Source organism: Plectrocnemia conspersa, unplaced genomic scaffold, assembly GCF_051122295.1.
Source record: "Plectrocnemia conspersa isolate PC_06_02 unplaced genomic scaffold, ASM5112229v1 ptg000003l, whole genome shotgun sequence".
Lineage (NCBI taxonomy): Eukaryota > Metazoa > Arthropoda > Insecta > Trichoptera > Polycentropodidae > Plectrocnemia > Plectrocnemia conspersa.
In genome coordinates this window covers 22,646,484-22,670,895 of record NW_028277167.1, presented here as the reverse complement: position 1 = coordinate 22,670,895, position 24,412 = coordinate 22,646,484, and the positions used below count along the sequence as shown (strand labels likewise).

The window sequence follows — 24,412 nt, the reverse complement described above, 5'->3', positions numbered from 1 at the left end:
TGTTTATAAATGATAGGTTTCACTAAATAATGTCACAGGTTTAACTATTCTGCTAGTTGCAATTTTAAAACGTATTTATGTAGCAAAACGTTATTGGTCATAGGGCCAATACAACTTCTAGTTGTTTAATTTTTCTCTATAATTTAGAATCTATAAGAAATTAATTATTTTTTTATAGATTGCATACTCTTATACTCGTGACCAAACTTTACGCATATATACTCTGTGAGAATACAGAAAATAAAAAAAATATTATTATAAACTATTTAATTAAAAATTCGTTCAATACAATTTTTCTTATATTATTATTTACATAAAATAAGTGAATAAAAATTATAACTTTCACAGATTGAATTTTTCTATTTCAGTCTGAATATTATTAAAATTTATTTGGCTTAACTTATACCCGTTCTTTTAAATTATCCCTCCCTTTCCTAATTCTAACATCAGGGACTCACAACCTTATTTATAGCGAAGGTTAAAATTCATTGCTGGGATGGAAATATTGCAATTAGCTGATTAGGATGCTCTAGAAAGAGTTTAAATTCGCCATTATTGAAATCAAATAAATAAAAAGACATTCAAAACATATATGCTTTTGACATCTATTGGTCTTTATTAGCGCACAAAACAATCACAACTAGCGCACTATTCAATCCAGTCGTCTCCTAAATGTAACTGCGTCTCTACTACATCGTCTGATTCACTAGAAAAATAATTAGAATTAAAATAGATGTAAATTTGAACTAAAAATAGATATTATAATATCAAACCTATCTAACGAAGGATCGTTACTAAACATCTCAGTCGGTACTGTCGGAGGAGCCCTCTCGGAAACCAATTCCAGAAAGCTGTGTCTGGATTGTAAATGCCGTTCCACTTCCTCCGGTGTCATGTATCCGTCGGGAGTGAGACTTAACGACTTGGTATTTGTCACTTGATGCTAAAAATAACATTGCACAATAAAAATGGGTGAAAATTGACAGTAAGTTTTTTATAAACTGTATAAGCACCGGCTGGATAATGTTCTGTATAATTTTCTTCTGAGGTAGAGGTCTCTTTCTAACTTTTTGAGTGGCATTCTGCACTTTGCTTGCAGATGGCAAAAGAGATGCATTAGAATGACTGCCAGAAGCCGGTTCGGTCCTTCTTCTAAAATATCACAAAAGTTTAATAGGCAAACATGTTTTATATTGATCTATAAATCATACTTTTTGACCATATCTGGTTTGCTAGTTTCAGCATCGTCGGAGGAATCAGTTTCGTCTGACTCTGATGAAGAATTTTCGGGCTTCTCATATTGTAATAGACGATCTAATAAAAAGCTCCGATCTCTGCATGCTTTGAGTAAACGTTTTTGAGACGATCGTAAAGCATCTTGAAAGCATTCGTTTTCCTATTTTAAAAACATGATTAAATTTGATATGGATAAGGGTTAGAAATACAAAATGAAAGCGTCACTGACGTAAATCAAATATTTTAACTTCTTCTTCAAGACGTTGTATTGCGATTTATAGTCAACTTGTTCGGCTTCACTCTGACTGCTGTCGCTGGAGTACTCTTCGTTGGAAGGCGCGTTTCGTTGAGCGTTTCGAGCCGCGTCCTGCTCTTCCGCCTGCATGTTTGCAATAGAGCGACAGTACCACCCGTCCAACATTTTGACGTTAAGGAACCGCTATAAATAAATATGCCGCGTTATCACATTTGCAAAAACTCGCAAAACTTGCAGAAATGTACGTACGTCGAGACGAAACGTTTATTTACTGCTAAATTGCATTTAATTGGAAAAAATCGTCATACCACGCACACGAGCGTCAAATGTCAAATTGGCTTTTTAAATACTTGGTCCTAACACGGCCAGATACGGAAATGTCAAGTAATATTTTAATTTACAAAATTAATTAAATAAACGTATTCAAGTCCAATAATTTAATTTAAATCAAAATATTTTTTTAATAAACTCTTTAATACGTTTTGTGTTATGGTTGTAGAGTTGGAATTAGAATAATTTTTAAGTGAAAGGAATTAATTAAAATAAACGGACTATAAATAAATTATTGAGTATAAATTATGTTGATTCATTTTAAATCCAAGATGTAAAATCTTCAAAATATGCCTTGTTCGAGAGAATCGATTTGATTCATAGCAAATAATTTTAATCTGGCAAACGTTTATACCAACGTCTTACCATTATGTTTTGTCAATTTATTTTAATGGGCAAAAAACTGGAAAATATATTATATATTTTACATTTAAATTATATAGCGAACAACTTATCAAGCAATGGCAGTTCGTAAAAAATGTATTGGTGAGGGCTGCAGCAATACAAATTAAAAGATTAAAAAAATATATTTATACAACTAAGATATATACTATTTAATATATTATATTAAGAAAAAATAATTTACTTACTAAGTAACATACATAAACATATTAAAACAATAACATTAATTGTATACTGAAACGGCTGCAGTCACTCAGTTCACACGGAAGAGCCGCCACTGATACCAAGTAAAGTAAATAATTCTTTTTTGTTTTGCCGTTCAGAATTATAATCCTGAACGGTTCAGGATTATAATTGTAGAAGTAACTTTCAAAAGTTAAAAAATCATACATCAGACCAAATAAACGAAGTGTGACCAGACGTTCTATTTGGAGGATTGTCCTTCTCAAACATTTTGCTTTGCTTTGTGCCCCTCGAACAAAAATTTCCGAGTTGAATCAGTGCTAATAATCAACGTATGTTTAAATTTGAAAAGCCTATTATTTCTAAAACATAGGCTGTAAGAAGAAAAGTCGGGATCAAAATCGAAATATGAGTCTTAATGAATCAAGACAAACGTTAGAGAAGATTCATAGAAACGACACATTTAAGTTATTCTATCGTTCATTTCTTTACACAAAGGGTTCCAAGGGCCCCGCAAAATTGACGATGGCCTTTTAGTAGAGCGAGAGGCTGGCGAATTTGGTGCAAAACGGTCATTTTAACTATTCAAGCCTACCGGCGCTAGATAAGAGACGGATATTTTTAGACTCCAGAATTTGCACAATTTTGATTATATCATATTTTTAGAAAAAAAGAAAAATCTCTATATAAGTCTTAATTTCACATTCTGTGATAAAAATATTAACGTCTGTTTTTATTAAATTTTTACTTTGAGCATGCGGCTCTTAGAGCCAGCCCTGGGTTCAACAATATTATTTGCTTGCAGGTGTGTAACTATAATCTATTTCGTTGTTTTGTTTTATTATTTATAGTGAATTGCAGTAAACTTTAAATGGCTAAGATATTTATAAGCTGATATTCTTTCCAGATGGGTACCAATATAAGCTTTGATTTTAAAAACTGAGATCAAACTGCCTAATTTAATTTGGTCTTTTATGGTAAGTTCGTTGCGGAAAATTGGTTGTACGAATTAATTAATTCACCAATCTATGTTCCAGGCTAGCTAATTATGACAACTGTGATTTTTTTTAAAGTATTGTGCTATTGCTTCAAAACTTGTATTTTTATTGACTAAATGTTGTTTTGCCTGCAATGTAGCTCTGTTACTTTCTGAAGGTTTCTTATAAAGAATCATTAGCGTTAGCAGCATTTATAGCAAATAAATTAACTATCTAAGTCGGAATATTAATGTACAATTATTTACGGATACAAACTAATAAAGTATTTTAAGTGTGCTTCAAATTCTTAAAATGCAAAAATATTTCATAATGTATGATCAATAACTGCTATCAAAGAGAAAACTGCGAAATTTTGACGTCAACTGTTGGTTGCATATACTTTATTTTTTCTTGACACAGTTCTTCCTCTGTAGTTATTTATGTAACAAATTAAACTAAAATTAGGGGCAATGGCATTTATATTGCAAGTATACAGTGTACAGCAAGGAATTTATTGCCGAATGGCTTTGATAAAGAATTTGATTGACAAAATAATAAGTCAATCGCAAAATAAAGTATATAGGGATGTTTTGTAAAATATTTTTAATGTAAGGGAAGGGTAGCCAATCTATATTTTCCCGCATATGTGATCCTGAAAAATATATTGTGAATTTAAACCTGTGAAATGGTCAATTGCAATTGTCAATATTGACGTGATTGACGCTCATTGATGCGAACAATTGCTCGCTTATAGAGGCAATTCAAGCTCTGTGAACGATCAATTGCTTGCATCAATGAGCACAATCACGTAAACATTGACAATCGCAATCGACCGTTTCATAAGCCTTTAAAAAAAAGAAAACAGATATTTTCTTGTTATCGGGGGGGCTAAATTTATTCTACAAAATATTTATTTATTTGTTGCTACATTTGATGTATTTATAACCTGTTTGTATTTTAAGTCGTATTTATGTTGCAAAACGTTGTTGTTGTAAGCACACCATGAATAACTCTGCAACGAATCTACTTAAAAAATACGGTTTATAATTGTATTGAGGAAACAAAAAAATGTCAATTTTTTTGAGGAAGGCGTCTGGTCACCTTAATATTAATAAATAAAATGAATAAATTTGCATTCCAATAAGAAGAAAGTAGCAAAAAAGATTATATTATTTAAAAAATTGGTGTGCACATCGCTCAATGACAGGAGCGTAGCGTCCATGTTTGGACCGAGCGATCTATCGAAGAAAAAAAGCAGTAGCGGCCAGTGTGTCGGTGTCGTGCGTTCGGTCGGCTGTGTGAGCGGCCGGTGTGTTTTTGCCGCTTGAGCGGTCGCCGCAGGACCATGTCGCTGGGGGCGCGCGCCGCCCCCGCTTCCTCCGCGCCCCTCCACAAGGGTAAACCTCCAACTCCGTTCCGCATGCGTTATGTAACTCACGTAATGCCGCAGCGCTAAGTTCGCGCGGTTGCTTTTCAGCAGTACGAGCCCTAAATTGAAAATCGCGACCCTGAAACGTTATCACATCGTCGCGATAAATTCGTCATTTTTCAAATGAGTTTCTGATTCGAATTCGTAATACGGTCTAAGCGGTCAGATTCGCGGCCTTAAATTTTCGTATCGACGATCATCACAACGTTCGAAGCTTCGATCGAATCGCGTTTTTTCAAATCGCAACGGAAGTAGAAGTTTCGGCTGCTGAAAAAAGATGTCTGCGATCGATGATCGCGTATCGCGTACGACGAAACGTCGAATTCGCTTCCTGAAAGACTTGGCGGACGCGCGTGGTTCGGCGAAAGATAACCTAAAACGTTCGCGTATTATAAATTGCATAACGATTCGGTCACGCGAAATTTTATCGCACGCCGTTTCATTGATCGATTCTGGCTGAACACGGCCATTTTAACTATGCAGGCCTACCGGCGCTAGATAAGCGTAGCAACTTTCGTATCTACGAGACCGAGAGTAGTGTATTGTTCGATATATATCTCGAGCAAAGGAGACCGGTTTCGCAACGTCGCTATTTGACGGAAGGAGACATCGATCGGTTCCTTGTTGCTAAGCAAAACGAACAGGATAACAAGTCATAAGTCGATGTTCCCCGATCATGCGTCTGCGGCGCATGTCGGTCTCTCGGTCCTTTTTTTTCGTCTAAAACGCATTCGTCAACATTGCAGCCGGATGCCACATGTATCCGAAGCTCGTTTCGCTTTTGTTCTTATTCGAATTCCTACTCTATTCTATTCTATATAAATCATTCGCGATCTTTGAAACGTTATCTCGCGCGCTAACTGCGACGTTTCGTAACGCAATGCGCGCAATATAAAAAGTGTCAAAATTAAAGCCAGGAGTTCGAAACCGGCGAACCGCGTGCGAATTGCGAATTGCGAATTGCGAGTTTGTCGTTCGGTGGCTCTTACGTCAATGAGCGAGGTCATGGTCGCTCGTTCTGCAATACTATTATTCGTTTCTATTTGTGTTTCGTTTATTTTCACCGTATCGACGTCGACCTTGAAAATGTTATATTAGCTTAGGGAAAATTGCTCGACAGATAATTCTAATCCCGGAATCTCCAATCTGATCGAACGATAAAAAGAAACACATCCATTAGTGTTTTGTCATCTATATGAACGACTACCATTTAAATTGCTACTAAAAAGGTCCCGAGTATGTGGGTAAGGCAATATTTCAGGTATCCAGAAAGTTCGGTTCGGTGATTATTGCGCAAATGAAAATTGCGCACAGCGAAAATTCCGATCATAGATGAACATATACACATAATGTGTATATATTTAATATCACATACATATGTCAATATGATTTTAATTTAAAAATTCATATTTTAAAAATATTTTACAATTATATTAGTACATAATTTACATTTGTATGATACACCTACATTTCCTAATTTTACGCAATTTTTTACTTAAAAGTAGAGAAGAATATAAAGCAGTAATTATTTTATACAATAATTAAAAGTAAAATATATTTGACAATCAAGCGATCATTTATGTTCTGAATTTTCGTGTGCGCAATTTTTGTTTGCGCAATAATCCGGTCATCGACAAGTTCACCGACCGGTAAAATTGTCAAATGAAAAATTCACCGACCCGCAATTAGTCGAACGGCAAGTTCACCGATTCTACAATTGCTCGCTGATGGTTTATTTATTGAAACCATACAACGTAAGCTAATTTAGTTAAATTTTTGTCATTTTATCCGTCAAATACATATACTTTTTTATTATGTCTGTAACTAAGGATCCAATCTCAACGATAATATAAAGGTTTAGGACAGTCATACTCAACATTTTTTCCTCCAGGATAAATACAGAGGTTTGCTATGTTACGTGGGCCCGCAGCATAATATAAAGATGTGAAAATAAAACTCAATAATTACTACTTTATTTTATTTTATTTTTATTTCTCACACACATACATATTTTATATATATATATGTATATTTTTCGCCTGTATGCAAAGTGCATTTAGCACTTAAAGCATATAAAATATATAATACACAATAAAATACAAAAAGGAAAATTGAGAACTAACAAAAATTTGTAAAATTATAAAAATTTAAAAATATAAATTACAGCAAGTCTATTCCAAAAATATTTTTATAAATATGTAATTTCAGTGAAATCATATCGGAATAAATTTTCACCGGTAGATATACAGCCTTGGCCATAACTATGGGGCACCCCAATAAATGTGTTATATTTAAAAAAAATTGTGAAAATATAAATAAAAAACCGATTAAGGTCGTATAAAGTGTTTATGAACTTAACCGTCTTCAGTTCCATGACTTTTTTATTATAAATGAAAGCCTAATATCCTGACTTGCTCTACCATATAGCAGTTCGAAGGCTCAGTCATAGTAAATAGCTTTGAAAATTAGCTTTTGCTCCAAATATCATTGCACTTCTTAACGAATTTAACTTAAAAATATAAATTAAAACAATGCTCCTATATAAAAATTACTTACTTTTTTAAAGCTCACTTTAATTTTTCTTCATGACCCGCCTTTGTCGACCCCTGGTCTAATGAATAGGCAATGACAGAAATAGACTTATTTATTTATATTGTTTTTTTATACAATGTTTTTAAGGAATGTTAATAACTAAATTACCAATGTAGCTTGGATTCAAGCTCAACAAGTCAAACTCTTTTACTGTCGAGTTATATTTTTAAAATAATATTCAGATTCTTTTTACAATTTTGCATGTTGCATTTATAAATAATCTTGCACTAACTTCATCAGAAATGAACGTGGGGTGTACCCAATATTCATACAAAAGTTTCCTTTCGAATCGATAAATAAATTGTCTAAAACCACATAAATGAGCCACAAACTGATTTTCTGGGGAAGTATCACAAAATGGTCAAATAATAATAAACCTGACTGTAATAATGATTAAATTTTATTTTATGTAAGGTAGTTAATTAATATATAGATCGCTGCAGATTTAATGCCTAAATATTGGGTAGGAATTATTTTTATTAAGCTTAAAAATTATGTAGAGCACATGGATAATTAATATAACGTATATTTGAAAACTGGAAATGATTTATATATGCGATTATCTGCTAACCCTGATATTATATTACATGTGTTTCTGTTACAAAATAACCTTTCCTCTTCGTATTCGACGTGAATAGATGGTTTCTACTAATTCATATATTCTGAATCCTTATCAGTTTTTTCCATCACGTACGGAATTCTACTAAATTTTTACGTGAAGGAAAAATATTTTACTACAGATAAAAATAGTATAAATTCTGATTAGATAGATACACATTAATTAAATGTAGTCATTCATATAAGTGACGCACCAAATATATTTCCGTTTTACTTATACTAATATCCATTACAATTTACAAATGCATGTTGTAATGATACATAATATTATCAATTATTAGTTGCATGCCATGTATTATATGAAGCTTTCGAATTGCAGATTTAATTTAAAATCTATGTATAATTTACTATAATATCGCATACAGCTAATCACATTCAAGGCCGGGCTTTTGATGATGGAAGTAGGTGAGATCATGCTTTGAATATTCGTAATATATAGGTAAAGTATATCCATCTGAGATATTGCCATTTTTTACGAAATTTATAGTTATTTGAAAACAGATTATTGTTCAGGAAAATATAAATTCAGTGTAAGGCAGTGGTGGCAAAAGAGGAAGAGTCGTAGAGCCGCACAGTTGTGAAAATTGAGTAATTCTGGTCTTTGGCTCCTCATCTGTCAGCTAAGTCAACTTGACGAGTATTAAGAATCCATGAGTCGTCTGCCAGTCTGATAGTAAGTTAATTATTTTATATTAATGGGATAGCTGGACGAGTGGGAGCGATGTAATTTTTTAGCCAATCTCGTTAGTGTTTAGCTCCACTTATTATCCATTCCTTTGTGATTGCCAAGTCTGTTATTACAAAGGATAGTTTAAACAATACTTATTCAATGCAATGCCATTGGTATTTTCTTATGCATTTCTAAGCATATAAAATACAATATTTATTTTAGTGGAAAATTCAGTTGTAGATTTTTTGTGGTTCGGTGATTGATGGAAGTCCCACGGAGTTAGATTATGTGAATATGGAGGATGAAGGTTCTATTCAAAATTTGTATGTTTAAGCATTATCCTGATGGTACAAAACACTTTTAGCGCTTTCTTTTTATTTATTCTTGATGTAATATGTTCAGCCAATATTGTCCAGTTAAGGTCAATATTGCCTGAACATATCACATTGCCTTCACAGCGGTGAACCCCTATCCCTCTAATGTTTCGACTGCTGCTTTGATTCAGGCAGATAGTGGTAAACCCATGTCTCCTCAGTAGTAAAAAATCAGAATGACGTCTGGAATCAAACACGTTTCTGATTGACATGACACATTCTCAACTCATTCCTTAAAATGTTTTCAACCTTGATAGATTTTTGATAGAACAAAATGATCTATCAAGAAACAAATTTGTTTTTTTCATAGGTAACAACTGCAAACCTGCAGTATGTTAAATTTAGTTATAAATATTGTGACCATTGAGTATGAAGGATTCAATATATAAATAATTTTACAAACACAATACATGTTACTGATTTATAATCATTTTCATGTTTACAATTTGATATAAAATAAAACGTTGATAGTTTCAACTTAAAGAAAATAATTAAAAAACCGTTAACAATTCAAGCGAAAAAAATATAGGATATAAAAAAAACAATAAATAAGTGATAATTTTAGTATATTTCACTGAAGATCTGAACTATTGATAAATTGTCTTTAGTCACTAAAACAACATGTGCTTTGGCATTTTGTACTTAGTGAGTGTGGTCTCGCGAAATATTTTTATATGTTCTGGTATTAAAATGAGTGTTCTTTAATTGTTGTTATTTGAAGACTAATATGCAATTTAAGATTAGTATAAAAATGTGTATTATATATTATTTTTATAGCTTTATTTTGAATGACTTGTAATTTAGAAAATATAATAGTATTACTGGTGTTACTCCTTACCAGACAGGCATATGTTAAAATAAGTTAATTAATTGTGAATAGATCAAAATTTTATTTTTTATGGTTAGCGCGCTCTTTTTTATTAAATATCGGTCTCAGGTCCGCAATGGCAGCAAGCTCTTTTGAGCGAAATTCCAAAATATGTGTAATTAATTTAAGTTTGGAGTCCAGGTGTAAACTCTTATAGTTAACGCTTGTTTTACATTTTACATTACTGTTTGTCTTAAGTTTTGTAAAAGTAATTGCTTCTGTTTCAATTTATTAAAAATTTCAAAAGCTTTTGTAATTTATATGCGATTAGTTTAAGACCGTAAGCACTTATTTAAATAGCTGTATCGTCAACGTATTTTTTATTTCTGGGATATCGTTCGTATACAAGATAAAGAGAAACGGCCTTAGCAAACTTCCCTAAGAAACTAGCTGGAATTTTACGCGGTATCGAGTGTTCATTATTTAGTGAAACAACACAGCTTCTACTTTTCAGGTATGAGCGTATTAAGGATAGTAGATAGCCAGGGGTTTTATATCTGTATAGTTGTTGGATCATACATGATACGATGTCAAAAGCTTTTTCTATATCAAACATATAAGCTCCGTTAAACTATTAACAAGATGTTCTCAAAGTGTTTGCTATGCTTACATATACAAACTTTTGTTTTGCTGTTTGGTTATGCTAATCTCATTCCTACTAAAATATATTAATATATTTTACATATATTTACCAATAAACGTCAATAATAAAACAATACCACTTAGCCGTTATATGACACAATATATTGCCTGGCGATGTTCATCAGTATTGATTGATTGTTGTTGCGTATCCTTTATATTTCGTTTATCAGGACAGAATCAATGATATTTATAATGGATCATTATATGTAGTTTATAATATAAATCATCGTAATTTTAATTTAATCATAAGTACTTTATAGTGTCACTTTTTCGACAAAACAATAATTCTCTGCCATATATACGATAAGTATAACTATTAGCATCTTGAGAAAACGAGCTATTTAACAAATTGTTCACATTAACGACTTAATATATAAATTATACACACGTTTGTGTTTTGCTTTTTTCGTAACAAACCATGGCATGATCCGCTAGACCTAATAATAATGCTAGCATATATAATACAAATCACCGAAGATTTGGCGATGATTTGTTTGTATTCCAAATTTTGTAGAAGTCATGATGCAATTTAGAAATAATAGTTAACGCTTTCACCTGATATTTAACGCTTGGACATTTATTCTTCAACCATTTTTTTCAGTAATAGGGGTTGGAGATGTACTCGTTTCGTAGAACAGCGAAATAGGTATACGCCTTTAGAAAGTAACATTTGCTTGATGGGCATTGTCCGAGGTCGTATACTGCAACTGTGATTTATTGTTTCCGTGAACGTTTCGCAACAAAGAAATATTCTTCCAATGACAGAGAATATTTACAGTAAGAACACTTGCGTGTTTCTTTCTGGTCGTAACGAGGGCTTTTGTGTGGTCCCATCCTTTACGCTACTGTCTTGTTTCCTTGTTGATGGATGATCATTTTGGTCACAGTAAATCAACGCGAGTTTTAAGAATAAAACTCCACATATTCAATTATATTTTCATTGAAAATTAACGTGTTCAATCTTCCTTATACCGAAACAGAAGCCGTACCTGTTCACTGTTCTAACGTTTTAATATGTAAACAGTTTAAGTGCGAACGAGCGGCAGCGAGCGAGCGTTGGTCAGAACTTGGTCTGAACACCCCATGAATAACTAAATGTAATTTATAATTATGTATAAACAAATGAATAAATTTTTTTTAGAATAAATTTGATCCCCGACAACAGGAAAGTACAGATTTTACTTGTGAATGACGCACTCGAAAGTACTATACTAATTTATTTGTATTCTTGCACTCAAAGTGTGTTTTTATTTGTCTTGTTTCCATTACATTTCGCAATTGTAACCATTTCAGGTGTGCTCCCAGATACGTGCGATTTTGCCAGTTTTTCTTTTCTCTTTTACTCCCAAGATTTTTCATATTCTGAATTGACGTAATTTCACCAAATTGCCGCTTGAGATCTCATGGACAGCGCGAACACGGAAAATTCGACCGTGACCCTTAACCCTCCTTTTCCGACGAGTTTCCCGAAAAGTCTCTCTCTCTCTCACTCACACATAGCTTAGTTTTTACTCTTCGTATTGATGTTTCATCATCGTTCATCATTGACTGATGTTCGCTTATTAGCGTATTGGCATCGAGCGCCGCTTGGCAAATGGTGTGTGAGCCCAATTCCATGGTAACCGTAGACGTGCAGCGTTAATTGAGGATGCATGCATTCGATTTATTTATACTTGTGTTTGTGTGAATGTGTGAACCTCTTGCGTGTGCGTGATTCGACAAATTCAACGTTCAAGGTCCCTATGATTAGAACACCTGAAAAACATCATTTTGTAAGCCACAATTTCTTTAATTTTGGAAGTGCACATAGGTTAATAATCAACTGAAATTATAAAACATGTATGAAGTTACTAAAAAAAATATTATTCTGAACTTTTGAAGGATATAAGCATTTTTTAACCATGGAACAATATTTGTGATTGTGACGCTATTGTAGCCGGCGTCAAAATTTGAATAATAACAAACACGTTGTTGCTACGGCCGTTGTTAATGGGACAGAATGCAAACAGTTACATTTGATAATTATATTATATATTTTCTGAAGCTCTACTCCTTTTTTTAAAATGGACTATAATGAGATGTTGCGGGATTTTGTATTTGTATTATTTATTTATTATGTATCAAATACAAAAAATAAGTATACTGTTATATTTTATGAAATGATACTCTGGTTAATCTAAGAATGTATTGGGACGAAAATATTTTTTCTACGCATGATTTCGCTTATCGATTACGTCAACACAGTAAAGTTAACACTTACAAGCCACGAGTCTTTATAGAGCGATTACCGCTTCTATATTATTTTAATAACAATAATATAGCCATCGATTAACTGCATGTGCTTTTAAATTATTTTTCACTAGTATTACTATATCTTCGCGTTAATCAGTATCGATGCCAAAATCATTCAATTGATAGTTGTCTCACCACTTGAGCAATTGCTATACTATGTATGTAGTTACATTGTCTTACTAATTACATCAATTAACGCCTTTAAAGCCGTTCACTATTGATCAATGACAGTAGTATGAATCTTATCTTGGCTATATATACATTCGTTAATCTAATCATTTACATCTTGGATTGTGAACTTTTTTGGCAATTGCAAATTGTCAGATGTGTATTGCATCAGCCAAATCGGCGTGAAAATAACCCGTGCGAAATAATATGCGAAGTGTGTTGAACTATGGTTTGTGTAATACCCGGACCAGAAATACGCATCGACAGCGATGTCCAACAATGGATCGCACACTGTAGTAAAAAACTGCAAATTTTCTATAGCGTGCAGCGTCGCTTCACAACCCGAAAACCCTTCATTACACCTTTTGTTCATATTTACATAATTCCGTATACATTTACATTCCGAGCGGCATCCGTTCCAAGCGACATTGGCGCTCAACGTATTTTTACCGTCCTACCTATGTTAAATGATGCGTATTTACCCAAGTCCCTTTTCTTGAAGGACACAGTACCTAAACGTTTCACGGAGGTATATTTAAAACAAATAAAAAATACTCGGATTTGGGCTCAGTTCGAATCATACGTGGTGTGAATAGGCAATTTAAAACTTTTGAACTTCTCGGATAACCCCTGCGTTACCTTGAATGCTTCGAACCAGACGTATATTTACATATTACTTCTCGATAAGTAGCATATTTTCGTTCCTCAAACCGGACAAGGGTCGATCCAATCTCTAGGGTTATTTTAATGGCGCCCCTACACGATATGATGGCTCGTATTAAATTGACATTTTCGTGCGCCATCAGCGTGGGACGTTATTCAAATATATTTTTATTATTATTTACATTACATATACCCGTTTCTATTTTTCGTTTTTAACGATGATTTGAGTACAAAAAGCTATTCAATCTAGTCTTAACTGTTCTTGTTCTTACTTTCACTTGCCATGGCATTCGCCAATATTAATATCTATTGATCTTATGCAAACCAGTAATTGTTTACTATTTGTATTCCTGTTATTCTTAGAGTGCTATCATCTTACTTTATATTGAGGAATGATTTACGTTTACAGCTTAGTGGTTTCTATTTTGCTTTCTATGCGGGGAAGAATGTATTTTTGATTTGAAGAAATTTTAGATTCGGTATTTTAGGACTGTTTAACCGGCACAAAAATGTTATGGGTTCACCGAAGAAGACGCAATTCAGTCTTTTAAATTTCATTAAATATTTATTTAATTAAAAGTATATTATATAGATATAAATTACAAACATAAAACAATAGTTTTGATGTCACTGGGGACGCGATATTCATTGGATACTAATAATGCGCTCTGACACCATCGATCCTCTGAAAGTCGATATGGTGCTTTAAGGGCTGTAGTCTTTGGGGGCGTCTGTGTGGGTCTGACAGGCCAAGGACAAACCCCGGCGGCGGGTCTTATTCGGTGTTTCCGAGCTTTCGCACAAATGCGGGTTTGCTTTCTTTATTGAACCTGGAGTCAATGTTGATGTGATCAATCGAAAACAGGCTACTTTTCACTTTTTGTCTTACATTTTATAGACGGAGATTTTTAATGCACATTGTCAAAGTTTGCGATAAAGCGTCAAGGATGCTCGACTTCATCATGCGGAGCGCGTGCCACTTTTATATATTATTTACGATTCGCGCTCTGTACGATACGCTAGTTCGTAGCGTCCTAGAATCTACCACTATTTTATTTTATAATTCCGGTAGTACCGAAGGTCGATTTTTGCCCCAATACCGATATTACCAGTATTGCAATCCTGAGCTTGCCAAACATAATGATTTTTTCGGTAATAGTTGTGAGGGGCTGTAAAAATGAATGTGGAATGGTGCTTATTATTTTTATGTTATTTACCATTTTGTATGATTTTTTTAATAATACTATGATATATGTGTAAAAGTGCGCTTCTATTTATATTTTTTTGTGTTATGATTATCATGACGCATTGGGGAAATCTGTCATGATCAGATTTAAAATAAATAAATAAAGAAATCCGTTGCTTGACACCTTTCTCAGCAGAAATCAGTTCTCGTCTCGTTTAGCGTTTCAATTAAACGCCATTGTTCAAATTCAAAATGAACCCAATAAAAATCAAGAAATGATCAAGTTTTCTTAATTTTTTTTAACATTGATATGATAGTTTTTAAGAATTAGTGATGCAACATTAAAAATACTATTTAAAGATCCATTCCATCACTGTTTCATCAATAAGATCCACAAGATTTACTAATTAAGTCGTTGAAAAACTTGGGCTTGTAAATATTTAGTTTTTCAATTTCTATTATTTTTGAGAGATCAGAATAAGTGATTATTATATAACTATACTTCCGATCGATAATAACAAATTTTTCTTATTTCGCGTATGAATTTCGTGATAATTAAAATGAAATCGAAACAGTTTTTTTTAAAAGGCATATATAAAATACCACATAAATTTGGTGGTGGAGTAGAAATAGCTGTTCTTGAAAGTCGAAAACCCGCCTTTGGCTAAGCGTTGCATATTTTATATTTCTGATTCAAGACAGCTCTAGCGAATCGCATATGAGGATGTTAGCGGGCCAATTGCATCGCTTCTATAACACACCCACGAAATGTTTTTACGCCTTAATAGTAAAACGTCCAAATGGCTATTTTCAGCGATTGTTAACAAAGGGGTAAAAATAATAATTGTTCTTTTGCACACGGTAGAACGCATTGAATATCGTCCATCCTTTCCGAACAAAGCGTAGTTTTCCGGGTAGCGATTAACGTCTTGAAACGGATGAGAAATATTAATTATTAACGCAATTGTTTAGCCCTGAGATCTCTATTTCATTGTTAGGCCTTACTTTTGAGACGAGTTGTTATTTATTTTTATTCATTAAAATGACCTCTTAATTTATTACGCAGGTGATTGAAACCTCCACAAAACATTTCCGCGTTTTTTAATATACCATTCACAAGTTGTCGGTAGTGTGCACGACGTTTAAAATGCGTCAGCGAATAAACAGTAAAAAGCTATAAAATATACTGATTGTACTGAATCAATTTACATAAAACAGATTTTTGAATTCTGTATTTAAATAATATTATAATTTTGGACGTAAACTATAATATACCATTTTTGTGTTTAACTGGAGTTATTCCAGATCTCTTACAGCTCTTTGGGTTTTAAGGTTCATATTGTACCACAAACCTTGTTTTTAAAAGTATTTTCAGAAAGCTTGTGATTCATAATCTGAATGTTAATGTGTTTTCGTATATTCATAAGCTGATAAGTTCAATGTCTATCTCATTTTCCGATGGAAATATACTCAATTGATCTGTTTATATTGCGTGGAGCGCTCACAAGTGCACATATGGTACATACACATATTTTCATCTCTGGACACAATACGCAACAACTCTCTCGACTCCAAAGTACACACATAATTTTTACCCGGTACATTGTATTTCCACCTGTAATTTCGTAACAATAACGGCGCGTCTGTTGGGACAATGGCGACAGTTTGAAATGTTACTGCCGTTTCACCCCAGGCGTTTGGTCAAATTATACGCAAGCCAGTGTTCACTGTTAGTTGTCATCGACATCGTTTTTGGACATCTACCAAGATAGAAAAACCTCAGAAACGTCCGTCGCGAGAGAGACATTAGACATTGTGGATCTATTTTGGACGAAACTCGTGTCACGTGTCGACGACGGTGTTCTACAAATAATCGACGGACGCACATGCCTTGTGTGTTTGTGAATATACCTTTAGTTAGTTGGTAATAATGAATCGGAATGGGTTGGATAGAAAAAATAACGCCGGAATGCAAGTCGCCCGTTCGATCGGCAACTTCCTTCTTTTTCAATTATCTTTGTGATACACAAAGCAAAAGCGTATTTTTTGCTATAACGTCTGAGAATTATGCGGACTTATTGATGATGCGATCTTAGCGAAATAAGACACACCCACATGGTACTTATGAATTGATTATCCTTTGATATTTGCAGTCTCTGAAAAAAAACTAACCTCTGCGAGGCCATGCTGTATATGTAATATCTTATCGGGCTATCAGAAATATTGAGGAAGTTATTAAAAATGGGGGGTTTAAAGGTCGATAGACCGAAAGGTATGAAAGTTGTATTCACATTACACGTAACATAATCAATATTTGAATGTAAACGTACAATAAATAATAATAGGTACGAGTTAACCCTTTCTATGCTATATATAAATATAAAAAGTAGCCACCGTTGCGACATATTTTTTGAAATCATATTTTATGCGAAATATTTTAATTAAGCATTAAAAATTATTAAAAATATCTATTCATAATATTTGCCTGATTTAGTCGTGTTTTCTTTTCTGCTCAGTGTTGTCATATAGTGAATTTTTGCCTTATCAAAATTCAGTTTGGATATACTTTGATCAGTCCTCTTATATTATAAGTCCATAGAAATATCCGTAAGGATAGCAATCATATTTTTAAAACATAGTGTAATATCGAAATGCAGACAAAATATGGAGCAATATGTGAGATGCGATTTTACCCTGAGAAATGAGTTGGCTTAGTTTGTATTTTGGACTTGACCTAATAAAAGTTCTAAAACTACAATTAGTTTTAAAACTTTCATTAGGTTGGGTTTGGGTTTGAACAGCAAATGGACGTTTCGCAACTGCCAAATTGAGCTACATATACATTTTAGAACATTTTAGCGCCTATCAGTTAAATTATGTATATTTTCGCTAGTAGAAATATATATCTACTGGTGAAAATGTATTTGGAAATAGTAAAGGAAACTAGTGAAAATATAACTTTACCAAAAAACTTTCCCTGTAACATTTATACATCGGATATAGATAAATAATGATAAGTATGTAAATATATATATATATTACTATATATAGAAAAGTTGAAATCATATAATTGGACTAGCATCTACCAGATAATTTTTATTTTCTCTGGTAAAAATATATATCTACCGGTGATATGATTTTATTGAAATGACATGTTTTAAAAAATATTTTCGGTATAGATTCGAGACTGTTTTTTCTAGATTTTCTTTTTGGAATAACCACACGAAACTGAATGTATTATTTATTTATTTTGCTGCATATAATGCAGTTATAGAATTACTGATGATACAATCCATAAAAACATTAAATTTATTTAATTCAGCTGGTGCAGCTGTTGGTTTTTTGTTTAGATATTCGTTCTGAAAATTCAGATTAAATACTTAAATTTACTGCTACTAATTTACATTCGTTGAATATTTCCTCTCATATCTAATCTTTTTTAAACATTAAAAAATCAATAAAGTCAACAATAATTTGGAAACAAATTTTAACAGAGCCGCGTCAAAAAACTACAATCAGTCCCTTTGATTAATAATGTTTATTCTGAAAGTACTACCTAGAAAGTGGGTGTTTTTGAAGGCAATGTTCCGCTACTTTTTTTCTTGTACGTATAAAAAGGGCTGAAGGAACTTATACCTGAAATACGTCAGTATATACATCTCAAACAACTGTAGTTTAGTTCAGATTCATTATTTGAGGTCGGTTTTTACTTTTTTTGTACGTATATTCTTACTATGATTTTTTTCAAAGTCGGGGCGCCCTCAAGGAGAACGGGTCCCGGGAATTTGTCCCCTCCCCGTCCCCTCTCGGCAGGCCTGCCCGTGATCTTAAATGCGTTTTGTAAATACCAACAATATTTAAACTACTAATGTTAATGTGTCGAATGAGTGCTACGCTGAAGAAACATACCTGATCATTGCTCATATTTAGAGATAAGTAACTTTTAATTATTCAAACCTGAGTTTCAACTTAGTTAAAACTCAGATAAGATAAATATTACATCTAGTAGAATACCGTAATTATCAAATTTTTAATGAATTATTTCGTAAATATCAGGAAATTAGGTTTAACAAGAGCTAATTAGAAAGTAATAAAGTAATAATAGAGCGATAATTAACTATGTTTTTCCAAATTCTTAGTAATTCTAAAATGCTACAAAATATTATTTAATTTTTTTTAGGGATTTAAATATTTAACTACATACTATATAACTACTTAAGTTACATCGAATATTTATCATATGTCTAGATTCCATGTATTATACACATTGCGTATATTATGACTGTTTTTTGCACATATATATTTGTTGGTCCTATAAGATAGATAATCACATAATTTACATACTGCCTTATTATAAGTATTATTACAAGCAATGACGTAAATGCAAAATAGTAAATATGTTATTTTATGTTCGGTCGTACTAATTGTAAAGCAATAAAGATTAACTAGTCCAAGTTCTTCAAACTTGTTCGATCGTTACGACAGAAACAAATAAACATACCGTATAAAAGCTGATAAACGGTGTTAATTTAATTCGATATATATTTACCTTTTTAAATTTTAAATCGAAATGCCTCTTACAGTGTTGGTCTCCAAGTTGTCTTGAAGATCAGGTTGAACTCTTGAGGTTCACATGAGGAAAGTTGAAGTGGAAATCAGCTGCTTTCTTGGGCTTTTTATGGATCGTTTCATATTGATTCGGCGAAATTTCGCTTATCGCAAATTCGATTAAATCTCGTTTATTCCGAGTTCTAAGCGAAGTGGATGTAGTTTCTAAAGTGATTCAGTATGTCAATGTTCTGTTTTGTATACCATTTAGAAATGGCGGAAATCCAACGTCAGTAAATAGTAAGTCAAATCCGATATTCTGACAAACAAAAAGGTACATTTTCAGGGACTCTTTATGAAATTGTCATATATTGAGGAAACCTAAATATTGTCGAATAATAGATAGACTTACTGAATAGACTAAGAATCTTAAATATTTTTTATAAATTATTTAAAAATAAGAGAACGGTAGTAGATGAAAGTATTTTTATGTATAAGCTTTATCGATTTCATTTTTAATTATCACTTATTTGTTTCCACTTCGTTAACGACAATAATCAAAGAATTGATTGACCAATAAAAAGATAAATTATTTACTACGCTATTTTTCGGCTCATAGAAGATACCTGAATAGTATTGACTGACATGTCTACAGATTCTAAACTATTTTTTGTAATCATTTAAAAATAGGTTTTTTTAATCAACATATTCTCATTTCAATAACATCTTATTTACTCACGTTAGCAGTAACGATAATAATATAACACACACGAAGCTCTCTTTTAACTGTTTTTTTATACGCAAATGTCAACAAGTATTTATTGATCCGTAACAAATAAATTCCAATTTGGTTTACTCGCTATCTGTGTATACATTTTCGAATTGTATATGGAGCTTTTAAGTTGTGTGTTATATTCTTAAGCTGTTAACTCTTTGCTATCTTAGTCAAATATTCAAATGTCTAGTTTGTTTAAAATGAGCCTTACAATTTGTGCAATAATGAGGATATATACGTATATATTATTGCCGCAGTACTGCATCACGTCGTCTTGAAGATCGGATTTAACTATTGAAATTCAATGACTCCTTAATGTGGTTCTGCTCGCTGCGTGAACTCCTGTTTATTTTTAGTCGGTAGCGAAATGGTAGTCTGGTAAGAATGGTAGGCTTACATATACACACATTTGAGAATCAGGGGAAGTCCAACGTTCCTTCGATTTATCGATCGGTTGCCAATCTCGATGATTCGGGCGGAAACAGATTGTTTGTTATTGTCTTTGAATATCTGCGTAACAAAAATCGGTGTAATTCTATGGAATGTGAATCCGGTAATCGGTACCCATTTTAGTGCATATTTTAACTTATTGTTAAACCATTTTGGTAATTTGATAAAATTTATAAAAACGTGTTTATGTCAGACTATGTTTTAATTAATCATTTACAAGACTATACAGTGGAAATAAAATAATGAAACAGTATCAAACTTTTTTTAAATCTCTTAATTATTTCGTGACCATATGTTGTATATAAATATTATGGTTCTGTTATTCAACAACAGATAAAAAGTATGAATTGTTTGAATTATGTTGTTGTTCGCATTAATTTGAATTATGTTGTTGTTCGCTTTAATTTTGCTTTTGTTTTCTAATTTATTGCAACAAATTCAAACATTTATTATTTTTTGAATGAATATAATTCAAATGGATATTTTTTTATTAAATAGTAAACGATAAAATATTACGAATAATCAATGTCTTAACAATAAAAAATTACAAATATATTTATTTTTATTTAAAAAATAATTAGATTTAATACTAATGTATTGCCCCACTTCAATTATTGTGCAACAATACTATATATGCTTAATAAATTAGATAAGATGATGTTGCAAAAATTACAAAATAGGGCAATGAGAGTAGTTTTAAATAAAAATATATTTACTAGTTGTAGAAATATGATTGAAAGATTGGAATGGTTCGATATTCAAGAAATAATAAAGTTGATTTTTTTATTATTTATATATGTTATAAAATAATATGCTACCGCGTAAATCGAGGAATGAGTGTAATATTTTTTTGGGAATTTGGAATAGTCTTTTCAGGGGCAGATATAATTGAAATTAAACTTTTTACAGATTTAAAGGTTGAAACGCCCCATGCTCTCATTATTATTATATTTTTATTATTATTAATTTATTTAACTAATACTGCAAATTGTTTATACACTAAACAAATATTATCAAAACATACATATAACATATAATATAAACAGAAACAGAATATAAAAATATTTTAATATTATTTTTTTTTATTAACGCAAGTAGTAGGTGTTCACACCTTCATACATTATTCCCCTGGCATTATACCTAACTATCCATAAATTAACTCTATTTCTACTATTACATCTATGTACTTCTGTATTTATTTTTAAATTCTTATTAAAATCGATAATTTCGCGTCTTCGGCCACACTTTCACTTACATCAGCAATATTCTCGGCTGAACGGGCGCCACAAAGATGTAATTAGGCTGGATCACACAGCAATATTTTTTCCGTTTACCGCATACGAGATTTTATCGAATTTCACACTGAAGCCATGCGGTAAAAATCCCGTATTCGAGAAAAAATAATCCCGTATACTGATCGAACTTGTCATTGAAGTACGGGAAATCTTAAAACGTTATTTTTTTTGTAAAATCGAAGGTTTTTTTTATAAAATGTCCAAAAAATGTTTCTTTGTTTTTTAGTTTTGTTTAATATAAAATGTAAGGGTATAATTATTTTGAGTTTTTTGATGTGTTGGTCACCTGTATCGCTATAAAATTATTGGCTTTTTAATATTATTTTTTTATTGTCATATAATTTACTTACTTTTAATTTTCACATAATAAAACATATTTACGATTTTTAAAATGTAAGTTTCATTTTAACATTTTTTTCACATTTAGCTTATAAATTTACAGCTATTTTGAAGAAATATTCTGGGGTCTAGTTGCAGTAACACACAGAAGGGAAATTTTAGTGTTGATGTCCCTTATTTGTATCTGTACGCAGCACTTCCAATCTTCTTGCTAAAAATCATCAAAGCTAGCTATTGCAATACGAAAGTAATTATAAAATTTCTATTCATCATTTCTCAGACATTTTTATCTTGTTGTGGGCCAGTCTGTGATAGTAGAGGATGAACCCAGAACCTCCTAAAACGTTAGTTGCGCACCAGTTCATAGCAATATAAGAGAAGTGGAAGAGCGCTGACTTGCGACATATGCTCGTTGCTGCGCCTCTCGCCAACGCTAAAAATTCGAATCAAATTGTCGCTGTGTGAAATGATGACTCGTATTCGATAAAACCGTATACGTGAAAAAATCGAATCGAATTATTGCTGTTTAAACCCAACCTAACTATTATATTTATAATATAACGCTTCCAGTCTTTTCAATTTTTTTCACTACGTTGTTATTTGTTCGCTCAGTAGGACGATAGAATTGACCATAAACTTCCCGTATATTTAAATACATAGTTCGTACAGAATTGTTATTTCTATAGAACAGTTAAATAATTTTAACGCGATCAGTAGTGGTTAAGCGATACATTTACGAAATGGCGAACAAATAACAACGTAGTGAAAAAAATTGAAAAGACTGGAAGCGTTATATTATAAATATAATAGTTAGGTTGGGTTTAAACAGCAATAATTCGATTCGATTTTTTCACGTATACGGTTTTATCGAATACGAGTCATCATTTCACACAGCGACAATTTGATTCGAATTTTTAGCGTTGGCGAGAGGCGCAGCAACGAGCATATGTCGCAAGTCAGCGCTCTTCCACTTCTCTTATATTGCTATGAACTGGTGCGCAACTAACGTTTTAGGAGGTTCTGGGTTCATCCTCTACTATCACAGACTGGCCCACAACAAGATAAAAATGTCTGAGAAATGATGAATAGAAATTTTATAATTACTTTCGTATTGCAATAGCTAGCTTTGATGATTTTTAGCAAGAAGATTGGAAGTGCTGCGTACAGATACAAATAAGGGACATCAACACTAAAATTTCCCTTCTGTGTGTTACTGCAACTAGACCCCAGAATATTTCTTCAAAATAGCTGTAAATTTATAAGCTAAATGTGAAAAAAATGTTAAAATGAAACTTACATTTTAAAAATCGTAAATATGTTTTATTATGTGAAAATTAAAAGTAAGTAAATTATATGACAATAAAAAAATAATATTAAAAAGCCAATAATTTTATAGCGATACAGGTGACCAACACATCAAAAAACTCAAAATAATTATACCCTTACATTTTATATTAAACAAAACTAAAAAACAAAGAAACATTTTTTGGACATTTTATAAAAAAAACCTTCGATTTTACAAAAAAAATAACGTTTTAAGATTTCCCGTACTTCAATGACAAGTTCGATCAGTATACGGGATTATTTTTTCTCGAATACGGGATTTTTACCGCATGGCTTCAGTGTGAAATTCGATAAAATCTCGTATGCGGTAAACGGAAAAAATATTGCTGTGTGATCCAGCCTAATTACATCTTTGTGGCGCCCGTTCAGCCGAGAATATTGCTGATGTAAGTGAAAGTGTGGCCGAAGACGCGAAATTATCGATTTTAATAAGAATTTAAAAATAAATACAGAAGTACATAGATGTAATAGTAGAAATAGAGTTAATTTATGGATAGTTAGGTATAATGCCAGGGGAATAATGTATGAAGGTGTGAACACCTACTACTTGCGTTAATAAAAAAAAATAATATTAAAATATTTTTATATTCTGTTTCTGTTTATATTATATGTTATATGTATGTTTTGATAATATTTGTTTAGTGTATAAACAATTTGCAGTATTAGTTAAATAAATTAATAATAATAAAAATATAATAATAATGAGAGCATGGGGCGTTTCAACCTTTAAATCTGTAAAAAGTTTAATTTCAATTATATCTGCCCCTGAAAAGAC

The 24,412-nt window shown here is 32.1% G+C and overlaps 2 protein-coding genes across 4 annotated transcripts in view; one reads left to right on the top strand and one right to left on the bottom strand.

Annotated features, from left to right (window-relative positions):
* Positions 1-593: 593 nt before the first annotated feature.
* Positions 594-1,863, bottom strand: LOC148236993 (uncharacterized). 2 transcript variants are annotated; one of them, XM_088182834.1, is made up of 6 exons: positions 1,801-1,863; positions 1,466-1,675; positions 1,212-1,396; positions 1,014-1,152; positions 774-943; positions 594-706 (listed from the first exon to the last, which is right to left on the bottom strand). In XM_088182834.1, exons 2-6 carry the CDS (start codon positions 1,655-1,657, stop codon positions 649-651), a joined length of 744 nt encoding a protein of 247 aa, XP_088038960.1. In that variant the 5' UTR covers positions 1,658-1,675; positions 1,801-1,863; the 3' UTR covers positions 594-648. The 2 variants fall into 2 exon arrangements, with proteins under 2 accessions (XP_088038960.1, XP_088038959.1); XM_088182833.1 differs by having other exon boundaries at positions 1,742-1,859.
* A 2,787-nt stretch (positions 1,864-4,650) lies between these two features.
* The window catches only part of clu (clustered mitochondria protein homolog), a 46,751-nt gene continuing 26,989 nt past the window's right edge, over positions 4,651-24,412 (top strand). Inside the window, exons 1-3 of one of the 2 annotated variants that reach the window (XM_088183444.1) lie at positions 4,651-4,781; positions 8,389-8,462; positions 8,537-8,696. Coding sequence is in view for 1 of the 2 variants with exons in the window: in XM_088183443.1 (XP_088039569.1) it covers positions 4,730-4,781 (52 nt within the window). In the remaining variant the exon portion in view is untranslated. The remainder of the gene's footprint in view (positions 4,782-8,388; positions 8,463-8,536; positions 8,697-24,412) is intronic. The other variant, XM_088183443.1, reaches the window with a different exon arrangement.